The following is a 16,326-nucleotide window of genomic DNA, read 5'->3' on the forward strand; positions in this document are numbered from 1 at the left end:
ACTGTTTCTACTTTCTAGACACCCATTTCGTTGAATCTTAATCCACACCGTACGATTCGACGATTCTAAGGCGGGCCCACTTGATCCCTCCACTATAAGTATAAGAGAAGGAAGACCAGGTGGGACCCAAATACGTCTGGAATGACGTAGAGCGAAGGGTGACCGGCACGTTTCCGTCACATAGTGCGGTTGGTGAACAAAAGCGTGGGACCCCCGTTTCACCAAACACACACCGACAACCTGAAATTGAGAAGGAAAGGTGACCTGTTTTACCGGCTAGGGGTGGGTGAGAACCGGCTGAGAGGCGTTGGGTGACCGGCTCACCAACCTCAGTACGACTAGTTTTCGTTCCCAGGCTTATGATATGCCTGCCAGGTCAGCAGCGTGGTGGAACGGCTACCAATATCGCCCCCCCCCTATTAAATACCTTCTTTCACTATATTTAACGAACGAGATTTCCTATCTGCTTTCTAAGTTGTAAACTTCTAACACGAATTTCTTTTGCTTCGCTCTCTTCCTTTTGTAGAAGATCGCTTTTCTTTTTCGTTTTTTGATAGGTAAGCTCGTGATTGCCACAGAATCGGATCTTTTAGCTCAGATTTAGTCTCAATCCATCTTTCTTTCTTTCTTTATGTTGATGAATTTGTTTCTTTTTTGGATTTTTCAGAGAATTGCTTTTTTTTTTTTGCTGCGAGGATTCGAGTATCGAATTTCAGTCTCCTGCCTTAAGGTAATTTTTTACTTTTCCTGTTACTTTTAGAATCCTTCCATTTGTTTCTGCTCATTCCACCCTCTCTTTTACGTACAATTTCAACAGTTTACACTGTGTTAAATTAAATGAACCAGTGAAAAAAGGGAATTGCTAGCGTCCATCGCAAAAGGCATTTCGCGGCTGCTCTGTAAGCACCTCAGACCGGCCACCTTGTGAATGCAGACAAAAGCTGTTGTCTTCATTCTCGAGGTGGCTGGTCTGAAATGCGACAGACTAGCCTCGAAGTGCCTTTTGCGATGGACCATGAAAAAAAATATTCAAGAAAGAAAGCGATTACACAGAAAGCCACTTTTTGGATCAAGTGTATAGGTCATTCGATCATCAAAGTGTTTCCAACGGAATAATCAGGAACTGTCTGTCTTTCAGGAAGGAGAGTAAAAGTGATTTTCTTTTACATAATACTTTCTGATCAGCGTCTCGGTGGACGTGTTTTTAAATAGATCAGTTTGGAAACTTCTACAAATTTTGGCCCTCAGCCGTTTTTGCCTGTAGGGATTTGCTAGTAAAAAGATGGGGTGCGATTATCATCTCTCTCTTTCAAAGGAAAATGATATGTGCACTCCCTCATTTATTTTTAACCTCTTTAATAGGAATATTGGATAATTCGCACCCTTGAAGGTGAATTGCCTTCGAGAAGCGTCACTTTAACGCTTTTTTACGTCGATTCACCTTAGAGGGGTGCGAATTATCCTACAGGGGCGAGAATTTATCATCTCCCTCTTTTAATTTGGCCTTTGATATGATGTTGGTGGACTTATTACTGACTTTCACATGGCTAATTTAGTAAGTGTAAAATGGAGGAGAGTGCCTTTTAAAAAATGGGTTTTGCTAAGGAGCATTAATTTTCATTAAAAGCTCCTATTTTCATAACAAAACCCTATTATATTAATGAGATCATCTTGAAAATGGTAAGTCTAAAAGCTAATTAGAGAATTAATTACCTTTTAAGAAGACATTAATTGTGTAGGGCTCCTAAAAAAATATGGAATATAGATTAAATTCCTTCTAGAAGTGATTTTTGGCTGACTTATTACTTACACGGCTAATTAAAAAATGTAAAATGGAGGAGTTCCTTTTTAAAAATATGGAATAGAGATTAAATTCCTTCTAGAAGTTGTTTGCAATATTTAAGTATTACAAGTGGTTCGTCGAAAAATACATGCTTTTGTAACTAATGTTTTTTTGGGACTCAATACAGTAACTTTGGGTCCTATGTAGGACATGTGTGCGGGGTTCGTGACATACATGGTCTTGGTCCCTTTATGCTCTGTTTGGTTACCTTTTTATGAGAAAAATATCGGGGAATGTAATTCTACCGATTTGCTTAAGGTTGTTTGGTTTGGAATTTATCTAAAATGGGGAGTTTGACCACGGGCCCTTGTCTGCTGACGTGGAACCCTCTAAACTCCCTTAATAAATTTCTCCAAAACGAAGAAAAAATAGGAGAAATTCTCGGACCAATTCTTTTGCCTTTTACCAACAACATCCTTCACATCTCCCTATACAACCAAAAAACGCCTGTTAGATTTGCTTCCAATCTCCCCGTTGTTGACTGATTTGCTTTTAATTTCTCCTTTGACTTCTTCTTCTCTAGATATCCCACCATCTACAAGCAACCAAACAGAGCAAGGACCCCACCAAATGTATCAATATAAAGAAGAGATTACATACGCATATAAAAAAGACGTTTATTGTTATTGAAAGGAATGATATATCCGCCCCCATTTCTTGCCATGGCAGGCCCTCTTAGTGTAAAAAGAGGAGTCATATACATAAGCACACCAAAAGTGGGCGGCCTGGGGAAGAAAAGCGGGCGAACAGATCAGTTCCCTTCTTGAATCGTCCAATCGTGTGAACAATTACAATATTTTGGATCGTGATTTCCCACCATAACTTCTTTTTGTTATATAAAGTATTTCCATTACAGGAAGATATTCATTTATAAAGTTTTAAATAATCTCCTTTAGTTATATAAAGTAGATAGCTTTTATTCAGAGATGTAGATTTATATAGTTTTAAATAATCTCTTTTAGCTATATAAAGTAGCTAATGTGTATAGAGAGATGTACATTTATGTGGTTTTAAATAATCTCTTCTAGCATCATAAAGTTCATAATATATAAAGAGATGTTCATTTACAGGGTCTTAAAAGCCTAACCTAATATGTATAAATTAAGAGAATGTATAATTATAGGGGCTTAAAAATCTAGATAGATGTGAATATGACTTCATTAGACATTTAAAAGCTGTAAAGAAATTTACTTTCAAAGGTATTTAATAGTTAAAGAAAACTTTAAATTTATATGGTTTTAAATAACCTCAGATGAAACCCAAGTTTTCCAATTTTATATAGCAAATAGAATATATAGATTTAGGGAAATGTTATCAGCACTACTTTTTTTTGATGAGGGCACTCTCACTTTATTAAAAGTAAGGTATGGCCCACACCATAAGATGATCCAATCCGACCATTAGATGGGCCACAGCCTAAATAGGTTGTGCCCCAAAAATTATCTCCATAGGTTGATCCTAGCTCTCCGATTTATAGAGGGTTAGGATCAACACTCTAACATTCATATCGGAGGGTTAAGATCAACCTATGGAAATGTTTTTTGGGCCACAACCTGTTTAGGCTGTGGACAATCAAATGGACGGTTTGGATCATCCTGTGGAGCTACCCAAATAGAGTTGTCATATTTAATAGCCAAGTAGAACTTTAAATTTATTAGATTTTAATTGATGTTTGGCCACCTAAGTTGGGCAAACGTGTTTCTCTCTTTTATGATTTGTTTTCTATCCCTGGAAATTTTTTATTAGAATATCTTCTCCATAGAATCTTTTCCGGGGTGGGTTTTTTTGCACCTCATGCGTAGCATGGGTGGGTCCCATCATTTTACCACACATGTATTCATATAAAGTGAGGCTCATCATTTTACACCCTCCATCAGTATAGGTGGGTCTCACTGTTTCACCATCTCTAGTTCTCTACCCAAACCTATGCATACGGTGGGGCCCACCATCTATACCCATGAGTGGGTCCACCATTTCCACCCAAATCTATAAATAGACGGGCACACAATAATATACTGTTATGATGGGATAGGTCCTACCCACTCCACTCAAACCCATGAATAAGTGGTGCCCACCATTTTGCCTCATGTTTTGATGGTGCGGGTCCCATTATATATAGTATAGTAAATAGTAAATACGGTACGTTTAGCTTCCTTGCGTACCTCTCTTAAAGTATAGGAAAAATTGCCAATGAGGGATGTCAAAATACGAGAATTGCCAACGGGGGACACACTTTTGAAAAATAGCCCTCTCTAACAATTTTTCAAAAGTGTGTCCCCCATTAGCAATTTTTCCTATAGTATAAATTGTTCTACTCTAGATTGCAACTCAGTTTTTGTGTCTTACTAGAGTTTACGAGGAGGGATGGAGGGTAGGGAGAGACTTTATCTTCAATAGATAAGAGCACATAGCGGGCCACAGCTTTGTTTTTGTCAGTATCATATCCCAAAATACTACACACCTTGTAGTTTTTTTTATACGCTGTGCGGTGTACCTCGCAACAGAGCAGGTCTCATACACAAGGTGATAGAGAGCCGGTAAAGATAATAGTTAGCAAAACATAATTAGCCAAAAATACGGGAGGGGAAAAATTCTAGTTTTAATACGGTATTGCTCCAAAAAAAAAAAAAAAAAACAAAGTAATACGTTTTAAATGTTTGTAATTTACAAATATGAGCGGGATAAAGTTGGAAAGTTGGTCACAAAAAAAAGAATTTATTTATTCTTACTCTTAGGGCAGATGTAGCTGGTAAGAAAAAAAAATTTCATGATAAATCTGTGCCTCCAAGTGGTGAAAATCATAGGAGAGAGGTAGCTGGATAGTAGAGAAAGCGACCTAGGAGAATGAGGGACTTTCTCTAAATATATGGCAAGTCCTTAAATGAGGGACTTTTTTCCTGCGTCCAAATTAGGCCTGTTAATGGGCCCAATTTGGATCCTACTCTTGGAGTTTGGGTTAACGTTCTATTTCTAATGGGACCGTCCTTGACTTAACAATAAAAAAGTTCAGATAAAACGTTGCAGCTTGTCAAATGGCAAGTTGGCAACCAATAATAGAAGGCGAAGTTTTGACTCTTTCATGGGAAACAAGTGACAGAGACTTAGAGATTAAAAATATATATTACAATCGGGTGCTGGTCAATTTGGTGGTGTATAGGGTTTGTATATGTGCCGATCCGACATGATTTTGGATCAGACGATTTAGATCCGATGGATCTTATTGCATATCTATGTCCTAACTAAATGTAGTCAGAGCCAAAGGATCTCATGGACCCGTTTAGGTCCGTTGATAGTCCTACACCTAATGACTTTGAGATGGCAGAACTTGCCTTCATCAGGTCCCATGGAGATTGAGCACTGTCCAAAAATACACCAACGTGACTAGATTCAACTCGGTAACTCTTTTGCACGTTGAATGTACACTATCTGTGGGTCAAGTTCCCATTCTCCCAAATAAGAAGAATGATTTTTATTTTTGAAAAATAAAACCTATGGAAAATGAGTTCCTCTTCCATACAACACCATCTATGTTATACTGATGGGCAGTGCTCCATGTGCAGTTGCGAAGATGATCATAAACGTGAAAGAGTCAACCATGGTGCGACCCGCACAGGAGACTCCAAACCGGAGCTTATGGAACTCGAACGTGGACCTGGTAGTGCCGAGAATGCACACACCTAGTGTATACTTTTTCAGGCCTAACGGATCTTCAGACTTCTTCGATGCTCGGGTGCTCAAAGAAGCCCTGAGCAGAGCCCTAGTCCCATTCTACCCCATGGCCGGAAGACTAAAACGAGACGAAGACGGCCGAATCGAAATCCACTGTAACGGTGCCGGAGTTCTCTTCGTGGAATCCGATACCAACGCCGTTATAGATGATTTCGGAGATTTCGCTCCCACCATGGAGCTCAAACAGTTAATCCCTTCAATAAATTACACAGAGGATATCTCTGCTTACCCTCTTTTAGTTCTCCAATTCACTTATTTCAAATGTGGGGGCGTTTCTCTAGGAGTCGGAATGCAGCACCACGTGGCTGACGGTTACTCCGGGCTCCACTTCATCAACCACTGGTCCGACGTGGCACGTGGGCTCGATCTCACCATCCCACCGTTCATTGATCGGACCCTCTTGCTTGCGCAGGACCCGCCTACCCCAAAATTCCACCACATCGAATACCAACCCCCTCCTTCCATGAAAACCCCTCCCCTAACCGGGCCCGCCTCGACGGCTGTGGCTATTTTCAAAATCTCAACCGAACATCTTTCCCTCCTCAAATCTAAGCATAGAGAGGCCGCGGCCGCAACTAACAACTGTGCCACCCCGGGGTACAGTTCCTACGAGTTGCTCGCCGGCCACGTGTGGCGCTGCGCGTGCAAGGCACGTGACCTGGCTGATGACCAGGAGACCAAAATGTACATCGCCACGGACGGCCGGTCCCGCCTTAGGCCGGCCCTCCCGCCAGGATACTTCGGCAATGCCATTTTCACGGCGACTCCGATTGCCGTCTCTGGGGATCTCCAGTCCAAACCGCTAACCTACGCCGCGGGTAGAATTCACGACGCGCTTGTACGAATGGACGACGAGTACCTACGGTCGGCTTTGGACTATCTCGAGCTGCAGCCCGATCTGTCTGCTCTGGTACGTGGGGCCCACACGTTCCGATGCCCGAATATTGGGATCACGAGCTGGGCCCGGCTACCGATACACGATGCGGATTTCGGGTGGGGCCGGCCCATATTTATGGGGCCCGCTGGGATTGCCTACGAGGGGCTCGCGTTTGTTCTTCCGAGCCCTACTAATGACGGGAGCCTTTCAGTGGCAATTTCTTTGCAATCGGATCACATGCTCCGATTCGAGAAGTACCTTTACGGTATCTAGACACCCGATAAGTTCGTGCCGGAACCCGATATTTCGGGTGTTGGTGCGGTTGTTTTATTTTATTTTTATTTTTTTCATACTTTTTTGGTTTTTTGTCGTTATTATGTATAATGACGGCGAGAGTTTGCCTACTGACTTTGAAACTGATTCAAGTGCCCAATGGGGTTTTATTTGGTTTTTATGTTCTTTCTTAATGGGGTTGAGTGGGTTTTTGAGAATCTGACGTTTTTTATTCGGATTGCATTTTGAGAAACAGTGGAGAAAGGAAGGATCAGAGGAAGAGAGAATATGAATATTCAAATTTCCGTAGTAGGTGGAGTTGAGTTGGTGGCGTGTATTCTCTCTTACTTTTCAAACCACTTTTCATGTTTCTTTCTCTCTCAAGTCTCCACCCACTTCATCAAATCATTTTCCTTTTTATAAAGGGAAGAAACAATGGAGTTGCTCTTTTGTTAGGTCTTGACGTGGACCATTGCTCTTGTGGTTTCCAGTGTGGATCTCTTGTGGATTGGTTTTAGCCTAAAAGTCACTCAAACTCAACCATTTGGGATTGGGATTGGGATTGGGATTGGGATTGCCTTAGAACTGATTTTATCTGGCTTGGGCTGCCTTTTAATAGGTGGGACCTTTTTGTATCTAAGACACCCAATCAGATTTTGTGGCTACTTTCCTAGGATATTATCTAATGGTTCGTTTTTTGTTCCACTAGTTGTGCCTAATTCATGTCCAGTATCGTATTTATGATGTAAATTTCCGTATATCTATTCAATACCTTATACTTTTATGCTCTACTTGTCTTTTCACCTCAGAATAATTTAGGGAAATAATAAATACGCCCCTTTCATTACATGGGACAACCATCTACTACGTGGCAATCAAATCCGTTGAATCCTTCCCCATTTGAAGTACAACAGTCCCTTTGAAGTCATAGATACACTGCAGCTAGGTGTCCCAAGTAATGAAAAGGGGCGGATTTATCACTTCCCATAATTTATTCATAGAAACATGTACTTTTCACATAAATAATATTCATGTGTAGCGTGTGCCTTTTTCTTGTTAGGTTAACCAGAAAACCACGCACCATGTGTGAACATGATTTATGCTAAAAAGTGTTTTTATGAGGTAGAAATAGAAATGATAAGAATAATTATGAACTTCAAGTCCAACATAACCTACATGAATAATTAAGATAATTTCATTCGCATGGGCCCCGTGACTTGTATCATTTGTACAAAAGTGCGTAGATATTAATATTGGGGAAAAGGTGAGTCAACCATTGGCATTTCTTTCGTGTACTCCTAAATAAACCTTATTTCTAAGACCATCTAATTCTTGTGGGACCAACTGGGCTAGGGTACAAATGGGCTAGGGGGACCCACCAAAAAAACCATCAATTCAGTCTGTGATGGTTAGGTTTTTCTTTTATTTTTCATTTTATATACCTAATTTATCTTTATTACGAGACTTTGTTGCCGTTGAACCTTTCAAATAAATGCCAGTGTTAGGTGAGCCCAACCACGTCTGAATGGGCCGCCCGCCTCATTCAGAACCCACTTTCAATATCTGGCCAAAAAGTGTATGCCCGGTATAGCCCGATACTTGCATTTATTCAAGCCCATCCCAACCTAGGAATGGTCTCGCTTAACTTTGCTGACTTGTAAGTTGTTGTAACAACGAATCGTGTAAAATGCAACTTTGTTTTCTTCACCCGCCACCTATAATAACGGGCCGACTCGACTTGAAGGAGTCCCCAGTCGTTTTTGAATTATGACTGAATGCTCTGTTTACTTCTTTTCCTCATAAAGGAAAGGATTTTCTTTTCCTTTCTTTTCCAGGTGACATGACAGAAGGAAAAGGAATCCAGGAAAATTGTCAAGAAAAATGTTTCGTTTTCATTGGAAAGCCTCTTTCCGATATATTTAATCGGAAACCAAATCTCGAGTAACAGGGAAAAAGTCAATTTCCACGTCATTTTCAGTTTTTAAATAAGAAATTGCAAATCTGATAATATTTTTCCTGGAAAACAAGTGAACACAGAAATTCTGTCTTGTCAAGGTCTTGTCAGGGAAAACAGCACCAGGGAAAAGAAGTGAACAGAGCCATAATGAAAAGTCTTCAATGTCGTTCCCTGTTCTGAGTGTATAAAAAAAATTTCTAGTGGACTTTTTTTTTTTTCATTTCAACAATTTAGAAGAAAATGTTTTTTCATTTCTTGTGGATTCCTCCTCCTCCGGGGTCCCTGAAACTTAACTTTGACGGATCGTCTATCGGCAATCCAGGAATGGCAGGAGTAGGGGGGTTATGTAGAAACCACAAAGGGGAAGTCCTCTGGGCCTACTCGGGGCCTATTGGAATGGCAGACTCAAACGAGGCAGAGGTCCGAGCCGTTCATAGCGGGCTTCTTTCGATGCCTCGTCTGGAGTGCGACAAAATTATCGTCGAAGGGGATTCCTTAAATGTTATTCGCTGGCTTTCGGGTAACGCTTCTCCCCCTTGGCGATTTTTGCCTCTCTTAGAGGAAATAGAGGACAGAGCTAAGGGCTCCTCAATAGTTTTTCGCCATGTCAGGAGATCAGCCAATGCGGAAGCAGACACCCTTGCCAAGAAAGGAGTCTTTCGGGCCGCGTTTGAGTGCTTTGACTATCTACCTCCTTGAATTATTGTACTGCTATCTTTGTATTATCTTTGTTCCTTCAGGACCACCTCGGTTCTGTTTTTACATATACACACACACACATATATATATATATATATATATATATATATATATATATATATATATATATATTCTGTTGCCATTTTCAAAAAAAACAATTTAGAAGAAAATGGCATGATTGTGGGATATAATTAAAAATTGATAAATTGAAGGTCCCTGTAAATAAAACTTGAATGGTTCGAGTTACATTTTTTTTTTTTCAGTTGGACACAAGCAACCGAAAAGCAGCAAATTCTGGAAATTTTGGAAAACATTTTCTTTTCCTGAAATTATCTGCAATTCAAAAAGGGCCTCACATCTAAAACCATAGATAGGCTACATTTATATGGAAACATACCCACAGATAGGTACATTGAATTGATGATCCCAATGATCCAATTGAAGAACATTTGGTTCCTGACTGTTGCTCTCTTGTGTCTCTTGCCCATCAATGCCCACAGATGAACATTTGGCATAATCTTAAACGGACAGGGCCTAAATCATTTTTCTAATTTCACTAACTAATCTCGTCTTTTATTATTCAAGTAGCTGTCAAAGGTTTATTACAGCTCCTAAAAAAGCTCTCTCAGAAGCCAATTAAAACATAGAAAACAAGCTAAGTTTGTGCAATTATTAATACATGGTAGAGCCAACATCAACAGTTTTTCTAATATAACAATAAATTTCTAGTAAAATCTTAGATTCACCAGAAAACAGCAGTCTAAATTCATTCCACTCCACTTGAAGTGAACTCTTCGGTAAATTAGCAAATTTCTTCAATTGGTGGATGGTAGATTGGTAGTCGAACAAACCAGCGATGCTGAACATCTTTAAGTTGGCCATGTCGTCAGGACGATCAACAACATAAACATTCTTAGGAACATCTAACTTATACCCACATATGCATCCCACGAGTTAGACAATACAAAGTAACATCGAATTGACATTAGTACATCTTGAAATTGGAAAAGAAAATTGCAGCTGTGAAGGGAGACTGCCATTCTTGAGATTAGTTAATTATAAAAGTGTCTTTTAACTTATTTCATAACGGAGTAGTTTGTAGATTGGATTCTCTAAAATGCATAGGAAGAGAAATCATTAAAATTTTCTGTTATTGGTAATTTTTACCTAAGAAAAACCAGTGCCAATCCTTGGAAAAATCGTTTTTCAAGGGAAAAAATCACGATTCTCAATCATAGTGAGAAAATCTAGGGAAAAAAAGTCCTGTCTATGGGCTTCCCTGTTAAGAATATTGGCAGGTCTGTAAGTTAACCATGGCACTCGGGCAACTTCGATTCAAATTTCTAAATCCAACCAAGTGAAGTAAAATAGCTAGTGTGCTGCTAAATGAACAGAATGGAGGGGCGTTTGATAGGCTGCAGAAAATCAATACCCAAATTGGCCTAAGTTCAGTCTATTAGCAGTTGGCCCATGTATATAGTTTGATAATAATCATAGATAATATCTCTCATCAAAACCATAGAGACAGTTCCTTAACAAGATTCAGATGCATTCATGATCAACTAAAATTTCCAGACAACCAGAATACAAGGAATTATTCAAGAACAGTAACAAACCCAAATTAGGAACTCACCTAGGCTCAATGGATTAACAGGAGCACATATTCATCAAGTTGTCAGAAAACTCATGAAGCACTCACATAACTGACACCATTGAAAACAGCCAAAAATTAATGAAAAGCGGAATTCGGGAAAGCCAAACAACCCTCATACAGGTAAAACCTTTGGTCGGACATACCCTGAAACTTTAGGTCAAATCCATTATTAGATCACTTCTTTCAAGGTTAATCCGACTCTCTTTACCGTGCATTTCTTAGGGCTTTCTGGTATGCCACGTCGCTTTTCAAATTATACAGGTGCATACGCTGGATAGAATGCCTTAGGCAGTTTTGGCCCTTATTATCCGTAGTGGGGATTCATCAGTTCCTCGTGGTTTGAAAGAGTGGAAACAACAAAAGATGTGCTGGAAATCCAAACAACCCTCATGCTACCGACAATATCAACATAATTATTGACTGATAAGGTTCACACGAGCAGTTAGCTCATGTATATAGAGGAGATACCACCGAATCAGATATCATGCAGAATCTTAAGTCAAGCATCATGCCATCATCAATATCAATCAACTCGTCTGAGTGTCTCCAAACTGCAAACTTCCAAACAGAAACTTGAAGACTCTGAGTTGCAGTTCAGTTCAAGCAAAGCAAAGGCAGGAAACTACCATGAAGCAACAACTATAGAAACTACACAAAGGCCATAGTCAAATTTTCTTAGCATGGTGGTACATTGTTTTCTGTCACGACCTTTTTTAGAAGTTTGTTTTCCTAGCTTGCCTTGGAGAACAAAGTAACTAACATGGAGTTTGTGATAGACAAGGAATAGAAAAGTTGCCTTATTTCCTAAAAACAACTTCTTAGCTTATTTATTCAAGTCCTTTATGACCATTATTATGAATGATAACATGATTTTACAAACAATAACTTGTTTCAGATTTTTCCAACCATTTTTGTTTAATTACCGTGACTGATTTACTTCAATAAGAAACAGCGCTTCACACAGACTGAGGCCTACCATACCCTTAGAAATATTTGCCTTTTACAATCAAAAGATACAGTAAATCATTAATGGCATCTCAAGGAATAGCCGCAAGATGAAAAAGAAGTGTCACTATCTCTGCTTTTCTGAATGCATCCCCCTTGTCAGCTGGTTCACCGCAAGGTATCATTTCTTTCTTGGTACCCCTGGACATGTCTGATGCTTTGAAAGAACATCAACACAAACTTCATAAGTATTAAACAGACAGGAGAAAAAGACGCAAAACAAAATGAAAGCAGAAACCATTGTATTAGAACCATCTGCGTCCCGTGCCAACATGCTAAGACTAAAAAAGAAGAGAGAAAAATCATAACTAAGCAAACAAAATTACAACAAGCATTTGAGCCCATAATCTTGGATAATAGCAAAAAGCGAAATACTAACCATGACTTTCCCTTGAACGACGCAGCTCAAGAGGAAGGCAATGCATTGCAAACAAAAAAATGCAGCATTTTTTAGCTGAATGCTGCATTCAGCATCTTCTGTAACAGCGCTGCAAGCAAGTCACGTAACAGTATGAGGTGCAGCCTAAGATGCCCATTAAGTTTTTGGTTAAAATATAAGGCATATAATATCATCCAAGAAAACACAGCCCAAGGACAGTTCTCAGTTCCAAAATATAAAGAAAAATAATAATTGACCAACAGAAAGAAATTATTTGTAAAGGATAATAGATGGCTGTACAAAATTAAGTGCAAATTATTGTTGAAGACATGTAATATTTTCTCTGGATCTTTCTCGAACCTTAGCAAAATAATTGGAAAATTATTGTTGAAATCTTAGAGAGCTATTCTGGTCGATTGATTAAATGGTGTCTCAGTGTAGATCTGAATAACCAGATTCATCTAGAAAATGCCTTAACCTGAATGCATCTTCTTCTGTCAAAGTAAAATTTAGATTATACGTCAACAAAGTAAAAGAAACAAGTATAAATGAGTACATGCCTACACCAACTTTTAGTTCGCAACTATTTCAGTTATTAACAAAGAACTTCAGAATAGGACAGCAAACTATTTCCTTGGAGTTACATTAACCTAAGATAATCAAAATAAAGAGCTTAGTATCCATGGATTTTACATCCATCTCGAAAATTTAAGTTGAGTTTGAAGTTGAAGATAGATAAAAGATAAAACAAATAAGTAAGAGAAAAACATTTCAAATTATGCTGATCGTACATATCTCTATAATCAGCCATAAGAAACCCATACAGTCCCTCGCTTTAATAATATATGTCTTTCTTCTACTTCCCTTACAAATTTCATGATGATCAGAGTTTAAATTTTAAAGTAAAAAAGATTCAGCCGTTTAAAACTTTATACTGATTAGGGTGAAGTCTTTATGCGTAGGCTGATGCCTGGTGCGGTTTTCAGTAATTTGATAATCCTTTATCTAAGTTGATTGTGCTCTACCCATTAGTTAAAATTGAAATGTTCACCCAAATTTTTTTTGTTCTGGTCTGAAAAAAGGGGTTCTTTCTACCAAGTGGCTTCAGTCCTTGTATTCCAAATTTACCAATACATGGAGTGTTGGAGAAACACCTACATCCACACTAAATTGAATGCATGTTTATAGACTTCCAATTGATTAGTGCCATTATTCAGGTAACATTTCAGTATCAGCTGTATCTATCTTCACCTCAGAAAATACAAATTCTATTAGTGTGTCCGCAGCTGTTTCACTTGAATGATTGATGCCAACTGGATTTTCAAGCTCTCAAGCTCCCATCTACATACTGTTTTAATCAAATCCATTAGCATTGAGATTGGTAACACGGATGTTGTTCCCAGCTTACTTTTACAAAAGGGAAGAAGATTTAGAAGAAAGCATGGTAAATGATGGATTCTAAATCATGGTAAATGATGGATTATATCAAAAGTAAACGTACCAACCAACGACAGAGTGGGGTGTTCTCCATGTAGGCTTCCGTTGGTTGCTGAGGGATGTATGACAGTTGAGAGTTCCAAGCATAAAAGTTCTGGCTATGGAAACAAAAGAGATGGACCCTCCACTCTATAGTTGGGTTACAAGTATGTTGGTCATTTTATTAAGGTACATGTAGGTTGGTCTCTTATGAGATATGAGTATTTTGGGCATTTTATGAAATAAAGAAGCTTTGGTCATTTTAATAAGATATGTCCATTTGGCTATTTTCTATGGGATAAAGGCATTTTGGCCATTTTCCATAGTCACTATTTTTCATGATCTTTTCCTAATCTTCCTTATTTTTTCCTATTTCAAAGAAAAAACTCCTCATTTAAATCATAAATACACTATGAAATGGACTCATTGTAGAACTCGCTTATTTCAATGACCCAAACTGATCTGATATTGGATGTATCAGATTTTTCCGTTGTCGGATGACGAAACCGATCAACTAATGGATGCTTTTGGGCTGCAAGTGTAGCGTAACTCTAGGCTGGATTGTCCCTAAACAAAACAACACCAAGCTTATACCTCACAGACTTTAAAAATTATATCAAGTCAGGATTTTCTCAAACCAAATTTGCAAAGAGAATAACGTTACTGGAGATGGAGCTCTCTCTCCATTTTCTTCTTCTTGTTATTTTTAAAAGAAACACTAACTATGATGTCCAATAGGTAAAAGCTAAAAATGGCCCATGGGAACTAATGCCCAGATTACATATATCTCTTTAACTAAATTAGATAAGGCAAACAATTGTCCTCAGCAACAAGAACGTCTAGCTTGACGATTTTTCCAAAGATGGGACTCTCTTTCCCTTGTTGATAATTGTTATCAAGTATAAGATAATTGTCATCTCATTCTCTCCTTATGCAATTAGGATTCTTTTGCATATTCTTTCTGTATCTATGCATACCCTGTGGTCGTGCCAGCCACATTAGTGCCACTTGTCCAATGAAATTTGCCAACATGCCAAAAAGCCGCCACGTCATCTAGTGGCAAAAAAGACACGTGGGTTTCAATGTTTACCGCCACATGTGGTACCCTGCCACCAATGCCACGATCCACCCGGATCTTCATTAAGGGGCCATTTGGATACGCGGATTTTAGAATCCAGGTTTTTTAGTTTGAAAACAGTGTAAAAGAGGGTTCATGATCAAGCTGTTGTATGCTGTCCTGACAAGTTGGATTTTAAGTGAGAAATTCAGGTTTTAAAAATTTCTCCTTGATATTTTTAAAACCTGAAAATATGGGAGGATCTGCTACTCTCTTGCTGACGGAAAGAAGGGCGAGAAGTAAAAACGAGTAAAAAACGAAGGCTGGTCCGCTTCTTCTCTTATCTCTTAGCTACAATTTTGAAGAATTCCCATATTCTAAAATCTGCGTATCCAAACAGCCCCTTAGGAGCCGTTTGGATATGTGGATTTTAGAATCTAGGTTTTTAGTTTGAAAACAGTGTAAAAGATGGTTCATGATTAAGCTGTTGCCGTTGTCGTGGCAGCGTTTCTTGGATTTTAAGTGAGAAAATCAAGTTTTAAAAATCTCTCCTTCATCCTAAGATTTCTAAAACCTGAAAATATGGGAGGATCTGCAACTTTCTTGCTGACGGAAAGAAGGGTGAGAAGTAAAAAATGAGTAAAAAACAACGGTTGGTGCGCTTCTTCTCTCGTCTCTTAGCTACAATTTTGAAGAAATCCCGAATTCTAAAATCCACGTATCGAAACGGCACTTCAAGGGTAAAGTCCCTCAGGAGTGGTTTATCACGAAATGGCTTACCCTCTCTTATTTAAGCCTATTGGATTATACCCAAAAAAATTCATGGAAAATAAAATTTTCAGGAATTGGTAAGGGAGATGATATTTTCACCCCTTATATCGTGAACAGTTGGCAACTTTAACGCTTTTTGACCTCAAATCACATTAGAGGGGGTGAATGCGAACTGGGGTAAAAATATCATCTCCTTTTGGTAAACTCATTTTCTATAAAAATACTTTTCCAATTCATAATTTTTCTTTTCTTTTCTTGCGGCCTATTAGATCTCGGAATTTTTTTTCCCTGGATTGGTTATTGGTGGATACACATGCCCCCTTGAGGAATTACTTCTAATACAATGTAATGTGCGCCTTTGATTTATCCAAACCGTCCATTTTGAGAAGCCTGGCTTTGGGCAAGATGTTAAAAAATGAATGATTGACATGAGTTTTTGGGCTATAGAATCAAGTGGAGGAACGAAGGGTCGGACCCACTATGGCAAAATGTAGGTGGAGCCCACTGAAGCACTCTCACAGGTCACAACAAAACATATGGGCTTCCAAACTAAAGATTCGTTTGGTGGATGGGGCTGAAAGAGAAGCCCAGCAGAAGGAAGGCCCA

The 16,326-nt window shown here is 38.9% G+C and overlaps 1 protein-coding gene across 1 annotated transcript; it reads left to right on the plus strand.

Annotated features, from left to right (window-relative positions):
- The first annotated feature begins 401 nt into the window (after positions 1-401).
- On the plus strand, positions 402-6,895 carry LOC143879585 (shikimate O-hydroxycinnamoyltransferase-like). The gene is made up of 3 exons (XM_077382040.1): positions 402-557; positions 668-730; positions 5,404-6,895. Exon 3 carries the CDS (start codon positions 5,412-5,414, stop codon positions 6,720-6,722), a length of 1,311 nt encoding a protein of 436 aa, XP_077238155.1. The 5' UTR covers positions 402-557; positions 668-730; positions 5,404-5,411; the 3' UTR covers positions 6,723-6,895.
- Positions 6,896-16,326: the final 9,431 nt, after the last annotated feature.

The sequence above is a fragment of the Tasmannia lanceolata genome, unplaced genomic scaffold (genome assembly GCF_043159265.1).
Source record: "Tasmannia lanceolata isolate RefF3 unplaced genomic scaffold, GAP_Taslan_0.1 ptg000006l, whole genome shotgun sequence".
In the NCBI taxonomy this organism is placed as follows: Eukaryota; Viridiplantae; Streptophyta; class Magnoliopsida; order Canellales; family Winteraceae; genus Tasmannia; species Tasmannia lanceolata.